We start from the raw sequence: 26,192 nt of genomic DNA, 5'->3' as shown, positions 1-26,192 counted from the left end.
CAAAAGGAGGCTGCCTATGTCAGATATAAGACAGAAAACTCAAGAGAGAGGAACAGAAACATTGTTGAGGGTATGTGAAGTATCTGTCTCTATAAACAAGGCTGATACACTTATTGTATAGTTGTCAAGAATGTACAAAAATACTCATTAAAGGTGGCATATCATGCTCATTGCCAGGTCCATATTTCTACTTTTGTTTACATTCTTTAATGTTCAAAAATATCTTTATTTTTCTCAAACTGTCTGTCTGAATATAACTGTATTCAGCCTCTGTAATGCTGCATTTTAGCATGTTTCAACAGAACTCCGTTGCTAGGCAACAGCTTGAGTCCATGTTTTTACTTCCTGTCAGCTGATGTCATTCACATACGCTGCAACTGGAAATTAACTGGGACACATATGCATTCAATCTTTCAATCATTTTACCCTTATTAAAATAAATAGTATGGATGAATGCAGCTTTATTGTTTCTCTAGGATTCACATTCATTTGAGTTTTAGTGTTATGTGTTGTGCAAATGCTTCTTTTCTCTTAATAAGAGTCTGGTTAGAGTGTAAAAATCCATATTTGTGAGTACCATATAACTGTGTAACAGAGTCACATAAAGTCTGTAGTGTAAAGGTAAACAGTGGACTATGCTGATACAATATCATTTCTGTTGAATCCATCGACCTGTTATTCTGCAGTTAAATCACTCTGCTGGTAAAATATCTCACAGATTGATCCCAGACAGATTGGTGTTACAGATCAGCTACAGCAGCTATGACTTCCTTTCTATTGAATCTACATGTGCGTCACAGATAGTTTGTTGCTGAAAACATCATGAAGAGAAGAGATTGAAGATAATGTGCTCAGTGAGGAGGCAGAAAGAAGATGGATATGAGGAAGGAAGGATTCTGTTTGGGAGGACAACGCCCCCTTATGGTGTAATTCATCACGGGAGCGTGTAACAACCCCCTGTGCTTGTGATTTCTACCCAAAACAGAACTTCAAGGTGGAAACACAAAATTCAGAGGATTATTTCCTCATACTGTACAAAACAGTGTTGTGGATATGGACTGTATCGGTGAGCCGGTGTGTTTACAGGCGTGGTGGCTGCAGACAGGCAGGAACCTGTGCCAGATGAGAGATTTGACATTCCACCTTAAGAATGCAAGAAATCGCACTGGCAGCAGATTACCATCAGGCTGCCAGTTGCCTGGTATGCAACACGTGTCTCTAGATAGAGAAACAAATGTGAAGCACAGGACAAACTGTGAGGAAGTTTGAGGGTTCAGGGGTCAACAGGACAATACTGAACCTCAAAACCAACAGGAAGAGAGTCGATCCCTTCTGAGAGATAAATAAAATCCACATAAACTGTTTTAGCATAATGTAATGTAATGTAATCTTTTAAAAAAAAATGTATCTCTAAATCACTGGTAAATCAACTGCTGCTGAATACAGTCAGGGTGCTCTGCAGCCTGCAACCTTCACATTGTTCCCTAAAGGACTGCACTGACGAACCACACAGCGAACCATCACCCGACTCTGCAGCTCCGGTCAGCTTTCTGGAGCGTTTCAACATCTTTCAGCTCATTGTCTTGGTTTTCTGCCCCGCAACTCATTGCTCCAATCAGCTGTTCAGATCTCATAAAGACACTCCACCTGCTCAGGACCAAACAGCAGACAGAAAGAAGTTAGCGACCAGCTGGTGAACATAGATGAATATTTAGCAGCTATTTAGTGTTTCCCTCAGGAGTTGGTGGAGTCCAAACCTAATCTGCGAGGAGAGGAAATATTGGACTCACATTCAATAAATGCTAATGCTAATCCATATCTGCTGGAGGTGAAAGTTATCAATTGTTTGTTTATATTTCAGCTTTATAAGGTGATAATACGGTTTGTGAATTTTGTGGCAAAACAAAAAACGAATGATTGCAGCTTTAAGCATAATCCCGACAAGTTGTTATTTTGTAGCAAGTGGTAAAAATGATTTACCAATAAAGATGGTGAAAAATATTGACCCAAGAAATGACAATTTCCATGGATACCATTCCAAACTTTAACGCTGTTTTCTTAAAGTGGTGTATACTATTATGTAAAAAAACATGTGAATATTGTCAGGCACATTCAGACATGAAGTGGTCTCAGAAATATCTTGGTGATGATGCCATTTGTTTGAACAGCAATAACGTGTGCGTGTGCAATGACATATTCACGGCTGAATGTGTTTCATATTACCGCTGTAACATTAGTGCCTTATTCATTTGAAAGCTCGACGTGAGGTGGGCAGCAGATGAAAGGCAACGCTGGAGCCCCTCAGGTTTCCCTCTCTGTGGCCTCGTGTTGCCAGTCAGCTTTTAACACCCGAAGCTTCATGCCAAGAGGAATGAATTACGGCAGTAATCCAAGAAAAAGGGATTTTGAGATTATCACCACGTATACTGTTGCGTGTTTGAAACAGGACTTCTTTAAAAGTAGAGTGAGAGCCAGGACTTCTGCTATGGTGACCATAAATGGAGAAATGAAGAGCTCTGTGGATGACTGATAGAGACCGGAATGCACCACAGGTATAATAAAAGTTGTTACCTTTAATAACAGAAATCTTGCTTTTCAGACAAAAGAACAGAAATACAGAAAACTAAATCATCTTAATACTCATAAATTACAGGAACACATGAGATGCATCGCACATCACACAAATAAGCAGCCAGACATTAAGATCACGTGACGACCGAGTTGACACACCTGAGGCACACGAGAGGGGGTTGGTTTTCATGCCACATTTACACCAATATACAGAACGTTAATACACTTAAAATACCATACAATACCATCCACCATTCAGCAGAGAGGAAGGGGCACAGTGGACTGAAATATCGGCAAATAAACCAGGGCAATGACATGATGCCTCTCCTTTACAAACAACACATTTGAAGTTGACTTGTTTTTCCTCACGGTATAAGTCTCTGTGGCTGTATATTCAACGGTTATGAATCACTTCAACACACCATAAAATGAGCTCGTGACTCAACCATGTCATTAATCAAAGAAAAAAAGAAGTTAAACATAGCAGAGAATTGCCGTTTTTTCCCCAAATTACACATCATTTTTAAGTGAAATAAGAAAGAAAGATGGGGTGAGGTGATGCAACTTTTTGTCGCAAGAAATTTTGTGAGATGAGTGCACACTGTTAAAGAACACGGATGCGGCATCTGTGACATCAACAACAGGTTTTAAAAGAGAAAGAGAGATTTTCAGGTGAGGAAGTCAAGTTTCTAAAGAGAAATCTCTCCCTAAGCTTTATTTACTTCTTATTGGCGCCAAAAATAGAACCAAACAAAAATGTGTAGCAGGGACTGATAAACCTGCTGTGTATTTACCGATCAGGGTAATTCGTAAAATGTTTAAGTCCTAGTTGTAATATGTATACTATCAAATATTAGTTCCATTAAGGGGATACTCAAAATGACTTAAAAAGGTGTATATTTGGGGAGTGTTTGAGTGATTATGTTCTAGTTGTTACATGGAAGGAATTCACAGTTTGTCTGTGCCGGGATGTTGCAGGGAATCTCGTCTCTGATCCTCCTCAGGTTGACGTCACAGACACTACATTGTTGTTTTTCTACAGTCCCTGTATCGAACTAATCCCTTTTCACTGACGACGCAACTTCTCATTCCCCTTTCTCGCACTAATATGGGTGTCTCATTTCACAAAATCTTTTCCAGTACTACCACACTATAGTCAGTTTCTGCAGAGCACTGCAGAACTTGAGGTAGTTACTCATCACCTTTTCAGCTCAGTTCCAATTGAGTCAAAAGTATTGGGTTTGTTAAGATATAACAGCTAAATGAGAGAGGTTATCTGGCAATAGATTAAATAAAAAGCACATCTACACTTGTGATATCTAAGTGTATCTTTCATCCTGACGGAAGTACTAGTAGCACATACTCAAGCGGCGTGGTATGATTTCTCAGTTCTGCCTCTAAAGGGCAGGACAGGCCTCCTAATGTCTTCAAAGTGAACGGACACAGTGATTTAAATCAATATATTAGTGATGTCACAGCCATTATTGCCTGGCATATAAGGGGATAGTAAATCCTCATGGTTGAGTTATGGCTTATCACACTGCAGTATTACATAATAAGGTAGGTGTCTTTACAACAAAGACAAAACGATGCTTTACGCCTTCAAGCGGTCTCGCAATGAAATACTAATTTGGTCCATTTTGACACAGTGCAAAGGGTGATGAAAGGCTTGCAAAATTGCTCAATAACAAGACACTTAAGAGATAAAGCTGACTGCAGATCAGAATTTTGTTTTTACAAACAGTCCTCGGAGAGAGCGGTCGGAGGGAGTTTAAGAACCACAGTGTTGTAAAACCTAATGACAGTAAAGGAAATATCACTAGCACAGACTTCCTGATGTTGGAAGGTAATCATTCACTAAACCCCTCCCGTGAACAGCATTTGTCCAGTCTTAGCTTAGCAACCGTAACCGGGCTAAGCGGCACTGGAAAACTCTCGATTTACATGTTTGGAGTGTTTTTTGTTTTTCTAGAGAGCAAGGAATGGATGAAACAATGTGTTAATCTGCTCCAAGGTTAGCAGCTAAGGTTAGCATGTTCGGCTTACTAACCTACTACCTGGTAACCTTAACCTGTGTTTTTGGCACAATATCATGTATGTAGACATTGAGTGCATGTTTAACACCACTTTACAGTATAACTGTTTTAAAAAACAGTCAGCTGGTAACATTAAGGTGTCACATTTTCAACCAATTTATGGAGAGTTGTCATTTTTGACAAGTTTTTGTTAAAAAGGAAAGAAAAACATAAGTAGACTAAGGTTAGCCAATGACCTTGAATGGTAAAAGGTGCATACGACCTCTCAACAGCTCTCAACTTGGCAAAATCTGAGCCGGAGGCTCGTAGCTAACGGTGCTAACATCACTAACAGTAAAGACGATGGCAGAAATGCTTAGAGAGCTAACAGTGTTTACCCGAGGGGGAACAGGAGGGTGGGCGCTACTCTTCTATGACAACGCTGTCGGTCAGGAAAGCGTTGTAAGATGCTACTGTTAACCAGTGGGACACGCTCACGTGCACGAACATGCAATAGAAGCCCTACGGCCGGCCAAGCTATCTCAACAAAGCCAAGGGAAGCTCTTACTACAACACACACAGAGGGAGAGCCACGTCATTCTCTGCTCAGGTAGACATTACTCCACTATATCTTTACATAGCAAATTGTTGTTAAGCTTCGAATCCTGTGTATTGCACCTTTAAGATAAGGCATTGACCTCCAATGGTTAAAATTAGGATAGTTTGTCGGGCAGCGAGTCTCGCAAGTGTTTTGGCAACTTGTGGGTAACCATCTATTAGCCCATATTTGTTGTGTAAGAACAGAAAGATTGAAAGGCAGCAACAGTAACTTAAAGGGTGGGGCTTAGCGAACAATCAATTAACTAGCCTTACAACTGTGATTCTGTGGCTCCACCCACTTATGATAAAATGCAACCAATCAGATTATTTCCCCTCCAAAGCAAACTGTTTGTAGAAGTAAAACTCGATCCATTTCATTGCTTTGTATGGTTTGTTAGTTATAAGCACTGTAGGGTGTATTTTGACAAGCTAGCACACAAACAATATCATTTTTTCATGTCTCGAGACTGGCAAAGTACCAAATAAAAAGCTTGGTAAAAAAATAACAGCTTCTCTCAAAGAGACGAGCTTCATAGTTAAAAATCAAATTGGCCGGAACTTATTAGCAACATAAATATTGCAAAGAATTGGCAGTTATTTTTTTGTGGTAGTATCATTATTAATCATAATAGTTAATTTACAACTTTAACCTCACACACATACACACCCCAACACATCACTATTATTGTTGTACAGCTCCATGCAATTGCATTAAGATTTACCTTAAAATGGGGAGAAACATTATAATTAATTTAATTATTATTATGATCATCAGTATTTTTACTATCATCAATCATCCATTTACTGCACACTGCTCACTCCAGTTATCCAATTTGTATTGTATTTCTGTTTGAGGTATTTGGACAAAAATAGGAGGTAATTTGGATTATAATTATCTTTTCATCCACATATCTAGATGTATTCAGTTCGTAGCACAGATAGCTCTAGAGCCAACTACAAGACAGCTTGATAACTTTCTGCCAAAAGAACAATTTACGCATTATTAGATTGCGATTGTGCTTTGCAGCCAAGTATACTGTCAATCTCTAGCACCGTGGATGCACCAAGGAATTATTTTGTGGAAAAAAATACCTTGCTGACAATTTATTTTATGGGCTTCCTAATTATATCCTTGAAATGGAAGAACATTTACATTTCCTGTGACATAATTCATTTAGTGCTTATTATAAGGAAAAATTTGACATTAATTGAGTTGGTACACTGTCAAATAAAGTGACGGGTAGCTTAAACTTATTTTCCTGAAATGTTAGCATACACTGAAGTTTCAATCAATTAAATAAATATTTACATAGTTTAAATTGCATCTTTGTCCTTTTTTTCATTAAATCCAAATAACAATTGCAAAACAATTGTAGATCCCGTCTTGTAGTGTGAATGGTAACAATTCCTGGTTCTGGATACCTTTGCCACAAGTTGACATAATCTATAAGCTGCTTTCTTATGAAATTATTAGGAAATTGCAGTGCTCATAAGATGAAGCATTACCATTGCTTTTGCTGTCTTTGCAGAAAAGCTGAGATCTGAGAGAAAATAGAAAATACCAATTGGACTCTACTGTACGTAAGGCATTCACTTAACATTTACATGCAGTTCCAAAGCGTGATGGAGGATGTCTGTTTTGGCTACTACCACAGCAGATGTTCCACGACCAAGAACAAAAAAACCTGATTATGATTATTAGCATTTGCTGTAGAGAATGAAGTAGAATAAAGATGTGATGTTACACAAGAAAATCTTTCCATCTCCGTACAAATTTAAGCACATTAAAGGTCTTATATTACATCCTCACTGTTCACCTTTAAACACACAGCAGAAGTTGTTATGATACAATTCCCCCATAGAAAACACACCGTTGTGCTTTTCACAGAGCACAAGACAAAGAAAAAAAGAAACTACAGGGGAAGATCTGAGCTGTGATGGAAGACGATGGCTGTGAGCCAGTGCAGCGTTTGCACCTTGTGAAATCACAAGCTCAAAGGTTGGTTCGGGTGTGATTCTTTTCTTGATCGAGAGGAGTTAGGTAGAAGAGTCACTACTTAAGCCAATATGTGTCTACAGCACATGGACGTCTGAGAAATGCGGCTGCTGGAAAAACGCTTAAAATCGCTGGTGAACCGTGAGGATTCAGTACATTTCTCATGAGCTGACTGGAACAGTTTCAAATAAGAATATTGCCTTAGACATCTTTAAACAGTTTGGAAGCTGCGCATCAATTAAAGTAAACATTTAAATAAATAGAATTTCAGAAATAAATATATATAAATATATAAACTTATAAGAAAGAACCCAATAACGAACAGTTTCACTAGTTGGACAAACAGAATGCAGAACAACGACTATATACCAAGCAGTATGAGCTAGATGATTATTTACTATAATGATTTACCACTAGAAAGGCCAACCCGCAATCAGCTGACTGCTGATCTAAATTCTAGGGGGCATTCAAATGTTTCTATGGAATCTTTTAAACTAAGTCTTAACTTTAAACACACCAAAATAAAGCATCAAGATGCCTGAAAATGAGTCTGTTCACTTACATGATCACTGAAGTGCTGTTCTATAAAAAACATAAATTACTATGGGAATAAATAAAAAAAAACAGCTGGATTGATGCTTGTGTGGGCCTATTTCTGCATCTGTTCTAAACTGTCATGAACAGCAAAGAGAAAACAGACATAATCATCAATCTGAGTAAAAGTTGTAGAAATGTAAATGGGATGTGGTTTGATTCTGCACCCGTACGTAAACTCTTTAAAATCTCCTGCGAGGAAAACAAATACAAACATGTCCATTTAAAGTTTGACATCTTCAGTCCACACCTCAGCTCTACTTTGATCCCTGAAATCAATTGGCCTTTCTAGTGATAAGTTAATGATTGATCTGAGCAGAGTGTTGCACCAGGTGTTAAACTTCACAAACAGTGAGAAGGTAAGAGAAGGAACAGGAAGCTGAGGCTCTAAGGAGGAGGGAGACTCCATAACAGATTAACCAGTCAGGTTTTTAGTTTTTTTCAAACCTGACAACTGACAGAAAGAGGAAGCTTCTGGGGGGGGGGGCTTTTAGTCGGAGAAGAGGCTGGCGAAGGACTGGCGGAGGCTGCGGATGGTCTCAGCTTTGGCCTCATCGTCGGTCACGCTTCCTCGTAACGTCTCTGTGAAGGTGTTGGTCAGCGACTGGGATTTGCTGCGCAGTAAAGAGAACAGTAGTTGACAAGAGTAAACACTTAATACTTGAAACTTTTAAATAACAATTTGGCTTATTAACGTAATACTGATGGTTTCATGGATTGTATCAGTGGGACCACAGTGTGGACGCACTTCAGCTGTGGAGACTGTTTCTGAGCTCCAGGCCCGGAGGTGGCAGGGATGGGTCCGGGCTGGAAGGCCTGGCTGGGTGAGGTGGTGGCGGATCGGGCTCTCTGAGGGGAACCCTGGGCCGACTGAGATGGAGAGGCGGAAGCAGAGCGGTGTCCCCCTGCAGTAGGTAAACACAAATTACATGTAGATCTTTACTTTAGCATTACACTGCTCCAGCAAGCAGTCTGTTGCAGTAATACAAAAAAGCGTCTCCTACCTCTCCTGGGCTGTGTGGTCTGTGGATGAAGAATGATACAATATTATCAGTGCAGTGAATGAGATTTTAAAATGTTTATGTATGTACTAAGTGCTAAGTACCTGAACATAACTGTGGACACAGACATCTTTTTAAATTCTGCTTCACATAAGGCTCTGTGGTTGTTCTCCATCAGACAATTTGTATAATTGCAATACAATACCTTCAAGAGCTGTATTTGTTGGATGAAAACCTCTGAGATGTTCAGATAGTTACTGTATAGAGGTCTTTTTTAAATATTAGATTTAATTAGATTAGCTGTTCAATTGTATATTTTTAATAATCATTTCTGTTTTATTTTGCAACATGAATGTCATAATGCTACTTGAAAGCCCAAAATATTAGTAATTTGGCCTAAAAATAGCCACATTTAAATACACTCCACTACTGTACTGTACTAGAATTAGCTACGTTTTTAATCTTAGGGTGTAAACTAACCCCATGCTGCTAAAACAATACTGAAAAAAATGGTGATCCCAATGGTCTCAATAGTAGCTATGACCCAAAATGTATATATGTACAGAAAAGGGGGATATACTGCAGTTTTTCTTTTACCTGAAGGTTGCTTGGTCGGATCAACCTGTGTACATAAAAGGTCATGTGTCAAACAGTGATGTACCTTGACAGAGGAAGGCTGAGGTGTGGACAATCCCAGCATCACCTGGGCCATCTTATTGATGACCAGCTCTGTGATCAGCTGTTTATCCTCCTCGATGTGCTCACCGATCAGGGGCATGGAGCTGTCCATCACCTACAGAGACAGAGACAGAAACACAGCCAATCAGGGCCCTGGATGGTTTCACCATAGAACTGAAGTGTTGCAAGTACTCCACTAGATGGCAGTGTTAGACCTCTTATCATGAAGATTTGATGCCTTCAGACCCCAAATGATGTCATTGATAATAATGGACTCTGTGGTGCTTTGCCAGCAATGATGAGTCATTTCACAGAGATCACATACACAACAATGTTTCCCGCAGTGGTTTGCCATTATTGAGTTCAGACAATATAAGCTATGCAACACTCAACTGGCCTTTAATATAATTTATTGCCGGATGCACCGAGCCTGACACTGACGTTTCTGTTTGTTCCCACGCTCTATCCTACTTCTCATAAAGCCACTTGTCAAGGATCGGTCCTGTTAAATCCTTTTTAATAGAAAAGCAGTAACCAGTTCAGCAGTTTATTTTAAATCAAGGGTCCTAGACCCCTGCAGATGGACACAGAATTGACAAAATTAAAATTAAATTTCTGTCCGATTGTTTCTTTTAACATCCTCTGATAATAATCTGCATGAACCAAAGTAAAAAGAGAAACTTACTATGCATGTGCATAAATGATGTATAGCTTCATTTTGAGGACTAGGGAGACATCAATTGTTGGGAGCGATTAACCCATTCTCCATTTAAGCTGAAGACAAACTGAAAAGGTATATTTGAAAACACAAATCTCATCTTTTAAACTGTCAGCTTATTCTCTGTGCCACTCTCTGGGGGACCGACAGTTTCCAAAGAGCAGCAGATAAAAAAGGGACTCCATTTGCAAATATTATGTTGCCCCGGGGTATGACTTGGAAGGGCACAGACCACATCCATTGCTGTACACAAATAATTAACCTCAAAGAAAAAATTCCCACGAGTTCAGCTCACATGCACTTACACGTGCGCTGCAGAACCACAGAGCACATGGGCATTCAGAGACCAAAACAAACAGGAGCAGAGTAGTGTGGTTGCTGGCTGCTGGCACTGCCGGCCTGGATGCAGACGCACGGTGTGGTGGATGAGGCTGCTGCACCGCGCCCCCGGCAACAGGACGTAAAAACGGCGATGGGGAATGCATGCATGTGCTGATCATCTTGTATGCGGTGTACTACGAGCAGCACACGTCAATGTACTGCTGGCAGCACGCAGGGATCCGGTTCCAAACAAACACTACATCTACTTGTTCCACTGAAAGGGCTTTCTCCTCTCTCTGGTTGAAGTTGTTTGAGAAGTGACAACAATTTAATAAAAATGCTTAATTTGTACCTAAAGTGCAATTCCAGGCAAGCCGGTTTGGAAACGTAAAAACACACAATTCATGTGGTGTGGTGTTTTGTGTGACCTTTGATGGTACAACACACTAATGCTGTACACACTGACTATTGTTGCTCAGATATCAAAAGTGACATTTTGACAGTTAGAACAGTGACTAAGGGGGCGTGGCTTAGCAAAGGGTCAATCACACTATCATCAGACCTTGTGATCTGTGTGATCTGATAAAATTTCACAATATATTGTTCAACCATCTACTGTTAGTTGCACTGTAACTAAGTTGCACCCTACTCTATTTGATACAGTATGTGGAGGTGAAAGTCTTTTATATACTCTGCAGAGTATATAAAAGCTCCATCCAATAAAACACGACATAGATTTTGGTGAGGCCCAGCCAAACCATCCTTGACCAAGTCTCATTCAGGTCCCTTTAGTCCTTCCTGTTTCATGTGGAAACACGACAAACCACGGAATAAAATGTAAATCTTTACTGGGACTGGAGTTTTTCATGCATGCTTGAATTTAATGAATCCCGATTAAAATCCCAACTGTTTTTGGTAACAGGGGTTTCTTACTGTCTTTTCTTTGTTTTTCTGAGTAGCTTGAGATCTAACCATGTGGTTTAATACTGTTCTACACAAAACCACTTCCAATACCAGAGAACCTTTCCTTTTCTGTGTGTACCCAGCCTCTTGGCGAAGACTCTGTGGGGCGTGGCACTGTGTTTTGGCCAGTTGAGTCATTACCACAGGGGACTGAGCCGAGGCCTGGCAAGCGACCGCCAGGCCCCACTTCAATCGGCGTGTGGTGGCAAGCAGAGCCAGGATCCACCCTTTTGATTTATGAAGATACGGAGTCATCTAACAGAAGACTGGGGCTGCCACTGGCCTTTTCAGCACTGGAACACAGAGGTGTTGTTCTGCACTTTTATATTGAGCTGCAGTGTGCTGTCTGGACAATGTGCCCCGCTGCATGGGAGTGTTCACAGAGCACAACATGTGAAATGTGAAAATGATGGTGCAGTCGCGGGTACAGGGATGGGCACCGGGTGGTGTTTTCCTGGGGAAACAATGTAAGCTTTCAGATAGCTAAGTTTGTATTCCTCCCTCCAGCTAGTTTAATGGTTTTTATATTGAATCAAAGTTGAAAAAGAGTTAAAGATACAAATTAAAAGATGCCCATGGATAGTTTATCTGAGTTTATCTCATTGAGTGCATCTCCTCTCTATCTCTGTCTGCATCATTCAAAGAGTTCCAGTATTTCACTGAGTCATGATCGTCATGTTTCGCTGTGTCATTTGGTCAAGTAAAATCATGTCGTGGTTTTGAGTCAAATCATGTGATATGCGTGTTGTCTCAATTCCATCAATTTGTCTTGTGAAGTAATGGTTTAAAAAAGGCCTAGTGCTCTTTCCAAATTGTCACTTTCTGTTAATATCGTGCTCCAAAAAAATGCCTGTCATGGCTGTGCTCTAATATAATGTGACACCCTGCCATCTGTGTTTTATGGCAGTCCTATTATGATATATTATACCAGTGGTAAAACTAGTACTGAGATCTTCAGTTTAGTTTAGCATGCTAACTTTTGCCAATCAGCACTGAACACAACATAGAGCTGAGGCTGATGGGAAGTGACTTTAGTTTTGGAAAAATCTGAATTTTGACCTGATGAAAGCACTAAATGGAAAGTGACAGGATCCCCAAAGAAATGATATAACACTAAGTTGTGTTGCATAATGTCATGTCCATTCTCTACAGTCACATTGTGACTATAGATTACCATCATGTCGTTTTGACATGAAGCAGCGCTGTGTCACGCTGTTGTGGGATACCATGTCTTGTCACATCCTCCTCCATTGTCTGTTCACTTTTTAAGCTTACTGACACAAAGCTGGAGTTTGCTGAATGTTAATAGCGGCTGCGGTAAACTGTTAATGAAGTGCCTCTGAGCAGCTCATTACTTTTCATTAGGGAGAGGTGTCATGGCTGATGTCTTTGTCTGGGACAAAAAATAGATTCCCACTGTGATGGAGCGGCAGCTCTTCCCTGTCGTGGTTAATTAAATTCCATCGTGCTGAAGGGTTAGAGAGAGTCAGCGAGATAGAGCGGACGAGGAGGAGGAGGAGGAGGAGGAGGAGGAGGAGGAGGAGGAAGTGTTGCTCGTTGGAGAGAACATTGTTACTCGACCGTGTCACCATTTTCTCTGCCCTAACCGTCCGGCTATAAGAGTACACATCTCTGGGGAGCTGGGAGATGTTTCCTGAGATTGAGTTTAAAAAAAGAGGCTTGTTTTCTCACTGCTGACCTCACCCAGCCTTTAGATAGAGAGAAGAGTGATGTCATGGTCGCAAGCTAAATATGGGCACATAGACGTCCCGGATCGGCCTGTTTCCTCAGATTTGAAGACATAGGAGGCCACTATGGAAAAACAAAACTGATTACATAACTATTTCTCTTCTCTCCTGGGTATAATCCTTAGAGGAAAATACCCTCCAATGTATCATCCTATTCAGTCATTCCCTGGTGAAGAGTTTTGAAGGCAATTCTACGATTCATTAACAGTTTTTTTATGTACCAGTAGAGAATGTGGCAACAGTATAATACTGATAGCAGGCTGGCTGAGATGTAATTCCTTTTGAGAGAAAGCAAGTCAAGCCTCTAGTCTCTGATTAGAGCAGCTTAAACAAACTGTTGCATGATGTGATGTTAAAGACCCTCGAATGCATTCACGGCATAAATGGCCTCAGTGGGAAGTGATCCCTATCCCAGGCAGTGCTACCGCCATGCTCATCCTGTTGGGGAATGACATTTTGAATGAAGAAAAACCTCCATCAAATTGGTAGGGTCAGGTCCAGCAACAGCCACTTCATTTGTGTACAAACTGGAAACTGCCCGAGGAATGCCAAACTTAACCAGCAGACCCAAAATAAACAGGCTGCGTTGGTAGACAAAGTGAGTCATGAGCCGACTCCCGATGTTTTCATTCTCCTGCCTGTGTTTGGTCTACAGACTAATCATTCTTTCAAGGCTCTGATGATTATGTGCCATCAAGTCTGGCTACGCCCATCCCTGTTGACTTTCACCACAGAAATATTATCAGCAGGGAAGGAGACTGAATCCGAGGTAACGTTCACACTGGATTGGTGTTTTACAGCGCAATGCTCCTAAGACCTGGTCCACAAATGATAGGTGCAGATAAATTCAAATAACACATGACAAGATAGACTTTGATGTGCCAATGATACACTAAAGGTCCAAAATATTAGGTATTTCTGATAGCAAGTCTTTTTTTCGTACAACTCTGTCTTTACTTTTCCACGGTGCTAACTCAGACTAAGGTTGGGGATTGTTACGAAAACAAACTGACCTCGATGATATAGTCGTTGCCGTCTTTTCCGTGGACGGCCTTCACCGCACAGATGTCTAGGCCACCAAACATCTCAGCACAGGAGTCCACCCACAGCCGATATCTGGAACACAGTGACACCAATAACTGATAAAGCAATATTTAAAGAACCCCTAGTCTCTGGAGATATCATGGAGGACACGTTGGACTTAACAGGCCTCATAGTTACAAATAATTCTCTAAACTAGAATTATCGCCTTGCAGTTGTTTGCCTCTGCCAAGGAGTCGAGTTCCAGTTTACATCCTTGTCTGTCCAAAATGTCATCACTTCATCATTTTATCTTATTAGACATTTGTTTGAAATTTTCCTAATTAGTATATGAATTATTCATCAGTTTGACCTTGAGTTAAAGAGGAGGCTTGTGCCAAATTTGAGGGTATTCCCTCAAATCAGCTTCTGAGATATGACATTTACAGGGATGGGAAAGACGTGAGGGGCACAGGTACATTGACCTTTGACTTCCAAAATCTGTTCAGTTCATCCTTGAGACCAGGTGCCAAATATTGAGATATTACATTCACGACGTACGTACTGATGGATGGACGGATGGAGAAACCCAAACGTTATGATAATATCAATAAGACAATAATGACATTAAAATTATACAAAACTTAAGGATTTTTATGGCAGTTGCGTTGTCAGTATTTGCACATAAAAGCTGCGTATGTATGTGGGAGTGATAGATGTGAGATTTGCAAGTCTCTGAAGGTATAAAAGACACAAAAGATAGTCGTAATTCGGACAGTGTGTCTCTGAGTCGGCTCACCTGTCAGTCATTGCGATCTGTTCCAACATGGCAGAACCTGTGTTTGCCTTCCAGTTCCCAGAGATGGACGTTCTCCTGCAAATCAAAGACAAACATGGAGAAATGAATCAGCCTGCCTCCGGTTAGAATGCTCCACCAAGACTGATTGACTGTGTCAATCACAACTCTCATGTTGGTGTAGCTGAACAGAAAACCTCATGGGAGACGCTATCGTGGGTTTATCGATGATTGTGATCGCCATCCACACCTACATTATGTTTGTGTCGGAGCCGTTTAAAGACATGCTTTCATGTTGAGGCCGGGGGAGAACGAGATGAGATAAGGCTTGGCCAATCTGTTCCTCAGCATTTGGTCAAGTCATTGTTTAGATACAGAGACTTGAACGTTAAGGAGGTGTTGACTCATATTCTTTGTTGCACAAGGTCTCTTGCTTCCAGATGGGTGTGTGAGTTTTTAAGGGAGGAATGGGACCATGACTTTTTGAAAGTGAAAACATCTTAGAATGGAGGAAAAAAACAGGGGCGGCATCAGAAGATGAAGTGCTCTTTTGCTTTGCTGTCCTTCATGTCTGCATAGTTAGATCCACTATGGCACACCAGGCCATGAGAAGTTTCTTCCAACAGTTTTGTTTTCCTTTTAAATTCCTCAAAGGTCTGCAGTAAAATCTGATGAAATTTGACATGGACATAGTCAGGGTAGTCAGGGTAATCCTGAACAGGACTAACCTATGAAGTTTTTTACGACAGGTCAAAGATGATTATTTGACGGTATTCTAACTTCAGAGCTTCCTTTTAAATAAATAAAAAACAGTACAGTAGAATAGCTTTTTTATTATGAATGGATGTGATACAATGTGTAATATAATGTCATATAATATGTAATATAGTATCACTTTTCCTTAGTATATCAAATGTTGGAAATTATTGTTAATTTATCGCTCTTTTATCATGCTTTTTGGCACCCATACTGTAACACCAAGAATAGACAAGCATCAAAATCCAAGAGGCGACTGGCTTGACCGCAGCCTAATTTCTTCTGCTAATGCACATTATAAGGAATGTGAGGTTTTGGTGGCGCGTGTTTATTTACTCCTTAATCTACCAAAACAAAGGAAGAAATTTACCCTGGCTTGGTGTGCCATTGCGAATCTTACTTCACATACATGGAGAACAAGAGAGCATGGGCGTGTGAACATTTTCTATGAGTGAACATTTCAACGTACAAGTTCTCATGTGTATCAGCCATGGCTACTTATTACCTCTTGTTGCCATTTTAGGACTTAGCCTAATTTTCCTGCAGGCACCCACTGCTTTACTACCAACTAATTTACTCTTCTGACATATTCTAGGAAACCCTCCCATGTGGCTGTCTAATACACTTGAAGAAAGTGAGTCAGGTCAACGGTACTTTTATATGCAGTGGTACAATTATATGCAAAGTTCCTTTAAGTGATCTAATGTCAGAAGATCAGAATTTGTGGTTTGTATTGTTGAAAATTCTTGTTGTGTTAGTCATGTGCAATTAGTCTGCTGTAATCCAAAACCTAAGTTTTTCACTCATGGATTGTACATTTCATTACTTCAAAGTAATTTTGAGTTTGAAATGTATGAAATATATTTATTCATATAGCCAAATTATATCATCAATTTAAATTGTCTTTTGATGCTATCGTATAATACTACCATATCAATATGAATCTGATTTTTTTTTAACCCCCTTCCGCTGCGGTCATCGATCTCCTTGCTGTGGCGAGACATTTTTTAGAATCAAACCATTTTTCCTTTATGTCAGTGAAAGTACAACCCTCAGGTGCGCGACATTAACAGCACTCTCTATTTGTCCCTATTCCTCGGCTTTAGAAGGTCTCCTATTTATGCTGCTGATGCAGTTCAAAATCACTGAATTTTCTTTATGGATCTCCAAAGGCAGGATTTATGGGGAAAGACATGTGGTTTTATATGGTATTATGGGGGTGTTAATTATGCAAATTTACTCTTCTCAACAAACACACGCTTATTTTATGCAGTTAACGCTGGTCATTTACAGTAATCTGAAGTGAGGAGCAATTGTTGAATCTGATGTGGCTCACTCGTACAGCCCACCGTACGAACAAAGTAAGAGAAAGTTAATATAAGAATCCGAAAATGCATGAGGTCTATTGTCGTCAAATCTCCGGAAAATAAATAAAAGAAGTAAATAAGTTATTTTTTTGTTCCTGTGTCACTTCCGGTCTACTGATGCTTTCAGTGCTGTTTCAGAGGATTTTCCACTCTGATAAGAAGAAGATGGAATATCTGAAGTGAGAGTAGCCAAAACTGAAGATATTAGCTTTATAAGTAGCTTCTCTGTCTTCAGTGTTGATGGAGAACATAAAGTAAAATGCTCTTTGACCTTGATGCCCCCATACTGTCACATGTACGAAGCTGGTGGTGTAAAACATCTTACATGTACGCCTTGTAGTTGTTGCCGATCTTCTGGATGCGGATGTCGTACTTGGACTGGACGTAGGGCTCGGTGGTGGCGTAGGTCCCGGCCAGAGCCACCACGCTGGTGATGTCCTGGAAGTCCTGTTGGTTTTCCACTTTGATCTGTGGGAGAGACACCACTCGTTAGTGAACGGCTAATTAAAAGGCTTGCGCTATATGGCTGGTGGTGGTTGCTTAGAATCCCACAGGAATTTCACACTTGTACACTGGTGGGATAATGATGGGTCCCTGGATGGAAACGTCTCCAGGGGCGGCTTTGAACTACGTCACCTCACTCCCATCAAGTGATTAGACTGTACACTGTACACTGTACACCAAGAGTCAGGGGAAGCGACTTGATGTGAACCCAGCAACAAAAAACATGGCTCTTACATAAAACTCAAAGGTATTCATCACTGTAACTTTTGTATAATTGGGTAACGATGAGGAGTGACATTGGAACATAGGAAAGAAACTAATTGCCTCTCCATTGTTGTAACCAAGACGTCGTGTATTTTTATCTAAACTATCTTGGATACAGAAGCTCCTTTGGCCTTAATCTGAAGTCTTCTTCTTTGGATTATCTGTGGATGATGTGTTCGTAGGTGGTGTTCTTGTCTTTGTCTTATTCAACTGTGCTGATAAACAGATTTATGAGGTGTATTCCATCAGGTCATGGGAAATGGGACATCTTGGAGGACAAACTCACTAATCACCTTTAATTTATGGCAAACTGTCCAAACTCGTTGTCTAAGATGCAAAATGATTTAGTCCAGAGCTTCCACTCACTCGTCACCATCCGTCCCACTGGTAGCATCTACACAGTGGAAATGCTGGGAACGGATAATGAGAAAAAAAGGAAGCCCTGTTTTTTTATCTGGGTTTTCAACCTGTCACTCGGTTTTGCTCTTCTAAAGGTGAGTTTAAGTGAATTTAGTGGGTGTAAAGGTCATTAATTCACAGAAATTTGATTTTGATTTGCCTGTTGATCTAAACTAGGCTTCCTGTCTTTTCTAGGGGTGTACAGGGTTAAATAGTTATAGCTTATATGATAACATACAGTAAGTAAGGTCCATTCCATACTTACATGTAAGTTGCATACATAGAAGAAAGTTGTGCAATAAATGAAGCAAAAGTGTTCAGTGTCATACTGTTGCTGTCATACTGATCAAAATGGAGTATCGAATGGAAAGCACAAATTAAAACTAGACTCTTGTGACAATTTGTGAGGTCCCATGAAACATTATAATGCTGCGTTTATAAGTGTTTATACTTTATGAACTTTCACACACAAATAAATCCTTAAAAAGCATGAAAAGAAATACAAATTGTCCGGGTGGAACAAAGAAATCCCAAAGAGCTTTTAAAAGTGGTGCACCCCTCACCATGGGGAACAATCAGTGGGAAAACAAATAAAGCAAATCTGAGCAAGAGCGGCAATTGTACCAAAACAATAAAAGTAGGTATAATTGTTAAAAAGAAGAGCGGGCAACTTTGATGGTTAATGTGGTCCAATAAATGTGTTTTCACTTTGATGGGTGATAAAAAGAAAACTGTTGGAACCCACATAAAAAGCTGTTCTACAACAATAAAATAGTTAGTTAGTTTCTCAAATGAGCTCAGAGGGCAGACTAGCAGAAATGTTTCATTTCTAAAACTGATAAAGGACTTGTCAGATGTACTTTAAATCTACTGTAAGAACATTTCTCTTAGAGTTGAAGCCAAGAGTACGGCAGTAATAAAGTACGCACTCTGGTGTGTTGGTACATTATTAACTGTCTGATTTATTTGTAGTTTTATATTATGTCAGCTTAGTAGTAAGTCCTCAATATATCTTTGTATACAAGTAGAGGGTACAACATGCTAACAGCTGGAAGCAGATGTCACAGTGAAATGGCATTATCAGCTTGTAACCTGTTGAAACAAGTGTTCTGGTCAGACATAATGGAGTTAGCACATGTTAACCAATGTGACATCACTTGTAAACTGGCTTAATTGGCTTGGTATTGGCAGGAAATAATACACACCTGTATTCATTTCAATACAGTCAGGTGTTTTAATGCTACAGTGTTTCTAGGTCTGGTATAGCCAGTTTCTTATCCTGGCTAATGTTAGCTAATGTTAGCATACTTTAAATACTGCTGTGTAACTGAGTTAGTTTGCTGATGTCACAACCTTACTACACTTGTGTGACTGCTACGGTGTATTTTATCACAAAAGTTGAACAAAAGCAAAAGAAGGGCAATAATATCACAAGCTTATTTAGTGCTATAGGGTAACATGGATATATCTACCTAAAGTTTGCTCAAATTAGCAAACATACGCCAACATGTTAGCTAATAGCAGTCATACCAGACCAAGGCAGCAGCAGAATTGTGAGTGAATTTAATTTAATGTTTCATTTGTTAGAAGAAGAATGTGTTATTTCTTCTTGTGCGATTTATACTTTGATAAGGTCACTCAGATTTTCCAGAAGGTGTCTGCTGTTTTTGTTTCTGTTTCTTCTTTTAAACTAGGTGTATCATTGTTAATTATCCATCATTTTGGCTTATAAATGACTACCAAGTTCACATCACATCTTCATTGTTGCACTAACAGAGTGATTAAAGCATTGAGGCTGAGCACTGAACCGTGCCCGTTTACAGTTAGCGGGCAGAAGTTGAAACAAAGTCTACTGAATTAACGGGAAGTGACTCACAGTTCACAACATGGCTCCAGAGGTAGAACCTGATGGCTAATGGCACGTCAAACTCTGAGCTGGAAGCACGCAAGAATTACACAACTCCTCTGAGCAACCAAACAAACCGAAATGATGCGAACAGAACTTAAAAAGGTGAGCCAGAGAAGGTGAGACACTGGCATAGAGATGAAGAACAGCGCCTGGTGGAAAAACTCATGTCATACTGGTCAGTGTCCAGACTAAATGACTTACCAGCTCAACTACAGAGCATGACTGTCTTAAATCCACGTCATGGGAACATTGGGTATAAAGCTTCTCTCTGCTGCTGGTATGTCAATATGTTTGTCAAATGAAAAATTAATAACTAAATTGAATGTGTATATCCTATTAAGATGTGCTTAAAAACAGACTTTACTCTGTGACCCGGTCACGCTGCGTTGCTTATGGCAGCCTTAGGATAAGAAAACCAACAATAACTTTAATTATCAACAGACACAGAGTGTTTCCTGAGTGAGTTGCCTTAAACACGTCATCATTAGTCGGTCGAAATGAAACCACAAGCAGGAAACAATGAACATGTCTACTGGAGAGATAGAGAATGGTAATCAAGTAATTTAACTGACTCATGAATGGCCGCTATACAGCAATCTCTATTTAAAGTTTGACAACATTGGCCACCGTAAACTACTGGTCTACCAGACCATATAAGGATGTAGGAGTAAAAAAGCCTCGACTGTATCAATTCAATTCAGTGAGGGTGTGTTTTATTGCTTCTGAGCCCAACTTTCTATTTAGAAAAATATTTGAGGAAACTTATATTAAAGTTTTTATTTAAAGTAAGATACTTTTGCTTTAATCATGTTAATGGAGCAAAAATAATGCAGTGCTGATTTAGACAAAAGTGCTACATGTAGCACCTTTAAGTAATGGTTGATTATTATTATATATGGAGCGTTTTGGAGGTAAATGTGTTATCAGCAAGCTAGAAATGCTAATTCTTTTTTTTTTTTTTTATCCACTTACAAAACCATTACAAGTGTGTCAGAAGCAACCACATAAAAACAGCAACGACCTAAATCCCTCATGTTACTGTCCATTCTCAGAGCTCTGTGAGGTCTGAGGGGTTAAACGAGGTCCTGCTCCACAAGGGCCTGCCAAGTTCCCCTTGAGCCTTATGGGAAATTCTATAGCATGTCTGGCCCCTGAACAGGAAACCAAGCCCAACCAGACAGACGAAGGAAAAAGACATATATAAAGTGTGTCTCCCTGTGAATCTTAATAACTGGCGGGAGAGAGAGAGAGTGACTGAGGGATTTGTATTGGGTAACTTTGTTATTGCTGTATCAAAAGCTTTACTCTTTTTGGAAACAAACGCTCCTCACGGTTCATTGCTAACTATGTAATCAGCAGAGATGATAGATATCATTTTGCAGTTATTTCCAGCAATCCTGTTAGATCTTCTGAAATTGTTAGTTGGGCAGAGAATTTGTGTAAGAGAACATCAAAGTAAAACCACCAGTGGCTTGTACTCAGACCTTATCTGATGTGTGTCTGTCTGTGATCTCTTCTGCCTTTGTAACAATCAGATATCCAGTCAGTGAGAGTAAACCAGCTCTACAGCCTGATTGTAACTGTGATTGGGCCATCATGACTGATTTTAAAGATCAGCACTGGTCTGTAAGAGCTAGAACCAACGGGTTTAGGTTTCCAATCTCTTGCCTGCTCTTTGAACCGCAGACCAGTCAAAGCTGTCGTGATAATATCACATGTTTGATTTGCACGGCTGGATTCTAGACAAATGTGAGTGTGAGCCTGTAATCTGAGAGGATAAAGATGGAAATCTAAACTTGTGTGCTCAGCTGCTAAAAGTCGGTTGTTGCAAGTGTGACGCAGACTCTTTTCACGTTGAGTTCGGGTTTTAAAAGTCCTCTAGAGTCTCCCTGGCTTAAAGGAATAGTTAGACATTTTGGGAAAGACAACAGATGAGCAGATTGTTACCACTTCTATATTTGTCTTCTATCTAAGAAGCTCCTCAGACATTAGGCCTTACAGCTAAGGTTGTAGTTTGAGGTTTATTATGAAGTCTGGGATTTGAAATTTGGGTTCCGACAGAGATAATACAACAAATCAATGAGTGTTTTTGTCAGTATATTTCAAGAAAAGAAACTCACCTTTCCCATGCCTGCGTGAGCGTGCCCCATCTTGACCACCACAGGGTAGGAAGCGGTTGTAACCTGCGGACAAGAACATCAGATTATTAGCTGGGTGTGATAACCTTTGTCTTTCCAAGGCTGGGTTGGGTTGGAGGAGTTTGCATTTGCTTGCTTGGCATCTAAATAGCAGGGTTAAGCAAGTAGGGTTAACTGGAATTCCCGAGACACAAACAGATCGTAGGTCAGTTTTTGAATGCACAGATTTTTTAGCCAATTGGAATAGCGGAGAGAAAGCTCTGAACACAGAGCAAAACTTGCATTCATTTGGGCCTCCTGATAAGTCCAATATTTTCTCTCTTTCAGCTCTATTTTTCCTGCATGAAGACCTTGAAGGAAAAATGTGTCTCTTTATCTGCTGATAATAAACGCTTGTTGGTTGGCAGTTAGCTTACAGGTGGTTGATCAGAGTGTTGGTGCTGAAAACCGCCTGTTTCTCTCAAAGTAAACTAATGAGAGCTGAAACAGCAAATTTGTGTGCCAAAAAAACAAAAACAATGAGCTGAAAGATGCTACAACGCTCCGCAGTTGTGAAGGGAACTGCAGAGTTTGGTGATAATTATCTGGAGGTTAGCCCAAATAAGACCTTTCACATTACACATTCAGTCATTTCTTATAATTTCTTTTTCAATATAAAATATTAATTAAACAGCTTTAAATACAAATTAAAATGTGAATATCAATGTGTTAGACAAAGAAAGAAAAGACATGGATTAAAAATGCTTTAAACCTGTTTTGACTTTAAGATTAGAACCTGCATATTAAAGCTTGGAAGCTCAGGGATTGTTGGTATCAACTGTTTTGAAAAAGGCTGTCACACTAAGTAGGAACATTCAGAACTGCACTTGTTGTGTTCTAAATATACAGTAAGACAGACGTGTGGTAATCACCAGATTGAGAGACAACCAAAAGTGGAAAACTATTTCCTTTGCATCTGATTCAGATGTTTATATGAAGGGTCCAGAACCGTGGCCTTGTAAAGAAACACACTGGATCTCATGCCATCCCGCTGAACTTATAGCTGCTCAGTTTAGGAGGCATGAGGTGGAGTCCGAAGAATGTCGGTTTATTACACAAAAGAACGAGGTTCTGGGAAGCTGGTTGGAAGACCACAGCTCATTGGAATGGGTTTGGAAGAACTCTGCAGGCCACAAACATGCCATTTCTCATATTTTGTAGACTTAAAGTGGATGGAACATCAACAGATTACTTCAAACCTCCCTGTGGTTTAAACGCCCCATGATAAACTCTCTGATATGATTGTTAATGGGATGTAATTTAAGAGGGACTTTTCCAGTTTCAAAAGCACTTATCCCACTCTTGTTCGTAATAGCTCTTGGACAGCCACGTCAGATTATCTAAGGGGCTCTTTGGTCAAGATTGTAGCTATTATGATGAAGAAGGAACAGATGTTGAAATAGAAATACTGCTTCTATACATAATCATTGAATTATTAGCATGGAGTTTTGCACCTTCAGTGTGGGTTTCAGGTATATTTTTAGACCGATCTGACCATTGCTGGAGAGCAAAATTAAAATGCTTTCATGCATGTTCACCAAGGCGTGTTGATGTTAATACCAAAGTTTACACAAACCCTAGAGTGATAATCTCTGCAAGGCACCTCAAGGTGAAGCCCACGATAAAATAAACATAGTAAGAGATAAAGTTCAGACCAGAGGCACAAGGCCAAATCATGCTTTGAGATATACTGTAAGCTCCGACCCTGCGAGGAGGAAGGGAACGCCTAAACAGCTGCTCTCACTTCATCCAAACCCTCCCCAACAGTTGACAGGACTGTACATCCTAAAGTTGCTGTCAGTTTATTTTGCGCAGAGCCCTGAACAGACATCGAGCTGCTCGAGGGCGTGAGCAGCGTTTCTGTTGACAGGTTTCGACAGCGCAGGCCTGGCCTACACGCTGCCAAGATAAAGTGTACTCTAATTGTCTCCATTATCACTTCACAAGTGCCAGAATGCAGAAGGGAGGTGAGACTGTATCAAGGAGTCCACTTTGTAATCCACTTTGTAATCCACTTTCAAATGTTGTAGTGTAAGTAAGAAGCATTTAGTAACATGCGGGGGATTCCAAATGGGAGAATATAGCACATTTTAATGACAGTTTAAATCTTACAACTGATAACAAAATCCTTACGAAGATATCTGTATTCATAGTGACACATTTTATATAGTTGCACTCTGCACTCTCTGGCACACGCGCTTAAAATGAAACAATCAAAATAGGTTAAAAGTTACAATATTTGTGATAGTGTTCGCAAGAGCCACAATCTTTAAATTACCTCATTATAAAATAGTTGTCATTGTTCGTGGCGGAGTCCGCCATTATGACACATGATTCAAATCGCCTTCACATTTACAGGAGACTTCAATCTTTTTTGTAAAATAGCCAATATGTAGCATTTAGGGGGATTTTGGGAGAAATAGGATACAATATCATGAAGTATGTTTTCTCTAGAGTATAATCACCTGTAGGTAAGAATCGTTGACCTTAGAATAAGCAGTTTATATCTACATGTGGCGCGGGTCCTCTTCACGGAGACGCCCGCCACGTTTCTTCAGTAGCCCTCAACGGTCAAACCAAACACTGGCTCTAGATTGTGCCATCCACGTTATTGTGTTTTCGCGACGTCTCCCTTAGTCCTCCTACACGCTTGGCACACAGTACAAGTTTCAGTTGGTTGCAATCTACAATCTCCCCGCTAGATGTCGCCAAATCCTTCACACTGTAACTTTAAGGAATATCTCTTTAAAGTGCTGACTTTGCGTTTTCAGGCTGTTTTGACAAGACTGGGTTACCAACTAAGTAAAGTGGGAAACTGCCTCAGGACCCCAGATCTCCAGGACCCTTGAAAAGCTACAGGTTCACATTGAGCGAGCTGGTTTGAACATTGTTTAAAATCTGCTTTTAAGACCTTTACTACTTCAGTTTTATGCTTTTCAGTTCAGATCCTCAGTTGTGTTTAATTCAATCACCACACAGCAGATCTGGGTTCAGGTAGTATTACATAATAGAGGAATGTATGCATTGCACATTGTGAGTAACAGGGGCTAAAGAGGGCCCACCCGGCTAATTTGAAGAGTGTAGAACACGTAACAGTTTTAATTTACATACAAGCACGAGAAGAAGAGAGATTTTATAGACCAGCACAATCCGGCTTCAATTAAAGTGACATGTTTTTCACTGCTGAAGAACAGATTGAAGATCGCAGCACCAGGGACTGACTGTAAAAGGTCGGCAAATTAATATTAAAGCAACATTGTAAGAAATTAATATTCCACCCCCATTGAGATAGTGGATTAACAAGAGACAGATGTAAAGAATAAATAAATAAATAAATAAAAAGATACTTAACACAGCTACTTCTGTGAATGTGACAGAAAATAAACTCCATGAGTTTGTCTGAAGCCTTATAATTAGTAGGAATTAAGTTGGTTTATACTGATACTGCAACCTATGTGTTTTACAAAGTCAGCTATATGAGGCCAGTCAGAAGTTCAACGCTTCTACCACAGTTGCATGTGTGCGTCACATGACCAATGGTAAGTTGCCTGAGGTTTAGCGAGTATCTGAGAAGAGCGTAGCAGTAGCACAATGTTTGAGTGTTTTGGGTGGAGGGGGCTGAGAGCCACCCACTCTGTCTGGACATGTTCCTCCCAGTCATTCCCATCAGTGTGGCAATGACGGCAGACGCTGGACATGTCGGGGGGGAGACGACCACATCCTCTGCCCCCGATGAAACCGGAGCGGCAGGCTGAGACGTGCGCTTACTGTCGTTTTCTGACGGACTCGCAGAAC

General features: G+C 40.2%; 1 protein-coding gene across 1 annotated transcript in view; it reads right to left on the bottom strand.

The window, feature by feature from the left end:
- Positions 1-8,266: 8,266 nt before the first annotated feature.
- LOC129112436 (synapsin-3-like) overlaps positions 8,267-26,192 on the bottom strand; it is a 103,573-nt gene continuing 85,647 nt past the window's right edge. The window contains exons 7-13 of the mRNA XM_054624537.1: positions 22,341-22,403; positions 17,470-17,612; positions 15,025-15,099; positions 14,219-14,321; positions 9,375-9,570; positions 8,525-8,681; positions 8,267-8,390 (exon numbers count right to left, since the gene is read on the bottom strand). Coding sequence (XP_054480512.1) covers positions 8,267-8,390; positions 8,525-8,681; positions 9,375-9,570; positions 14,219-14,321; positions 15,025-15,099; positions 17,470-17,612; positions 22,341-22,403 — 861 coding nt within the window. The remainder of the gene's footprint in view (positions 8,391-8,524; positions 8,682-9,374; positions 9,571-14,218; positions 14,322-15,024; positions 15,100-17,469; positions 17,613-22,340; positions 22,404-26,192) is intronic.

Source organism: Anoplopoma fimbria, chromosome 23 (genome assembly GCF_027596085.1).
Source record: "Anoplopoma fimbria isolate UVic2021 breed Golden Eagle Sablefish chromosome 23, Afim_UVic_2022, whole genome shotgun sequence".
Classification (NCBI taxonomy): domain Eukaryota; kingdom Metazoa; phylum Chordata; class Actinopteri; order Perciformes; family Anoplopomatidae; genus Anoplopoma; species Anoplopoma fimbria.
This window is presented reverse-complemented; position numbering and strand designations above follow the sequence as displayed.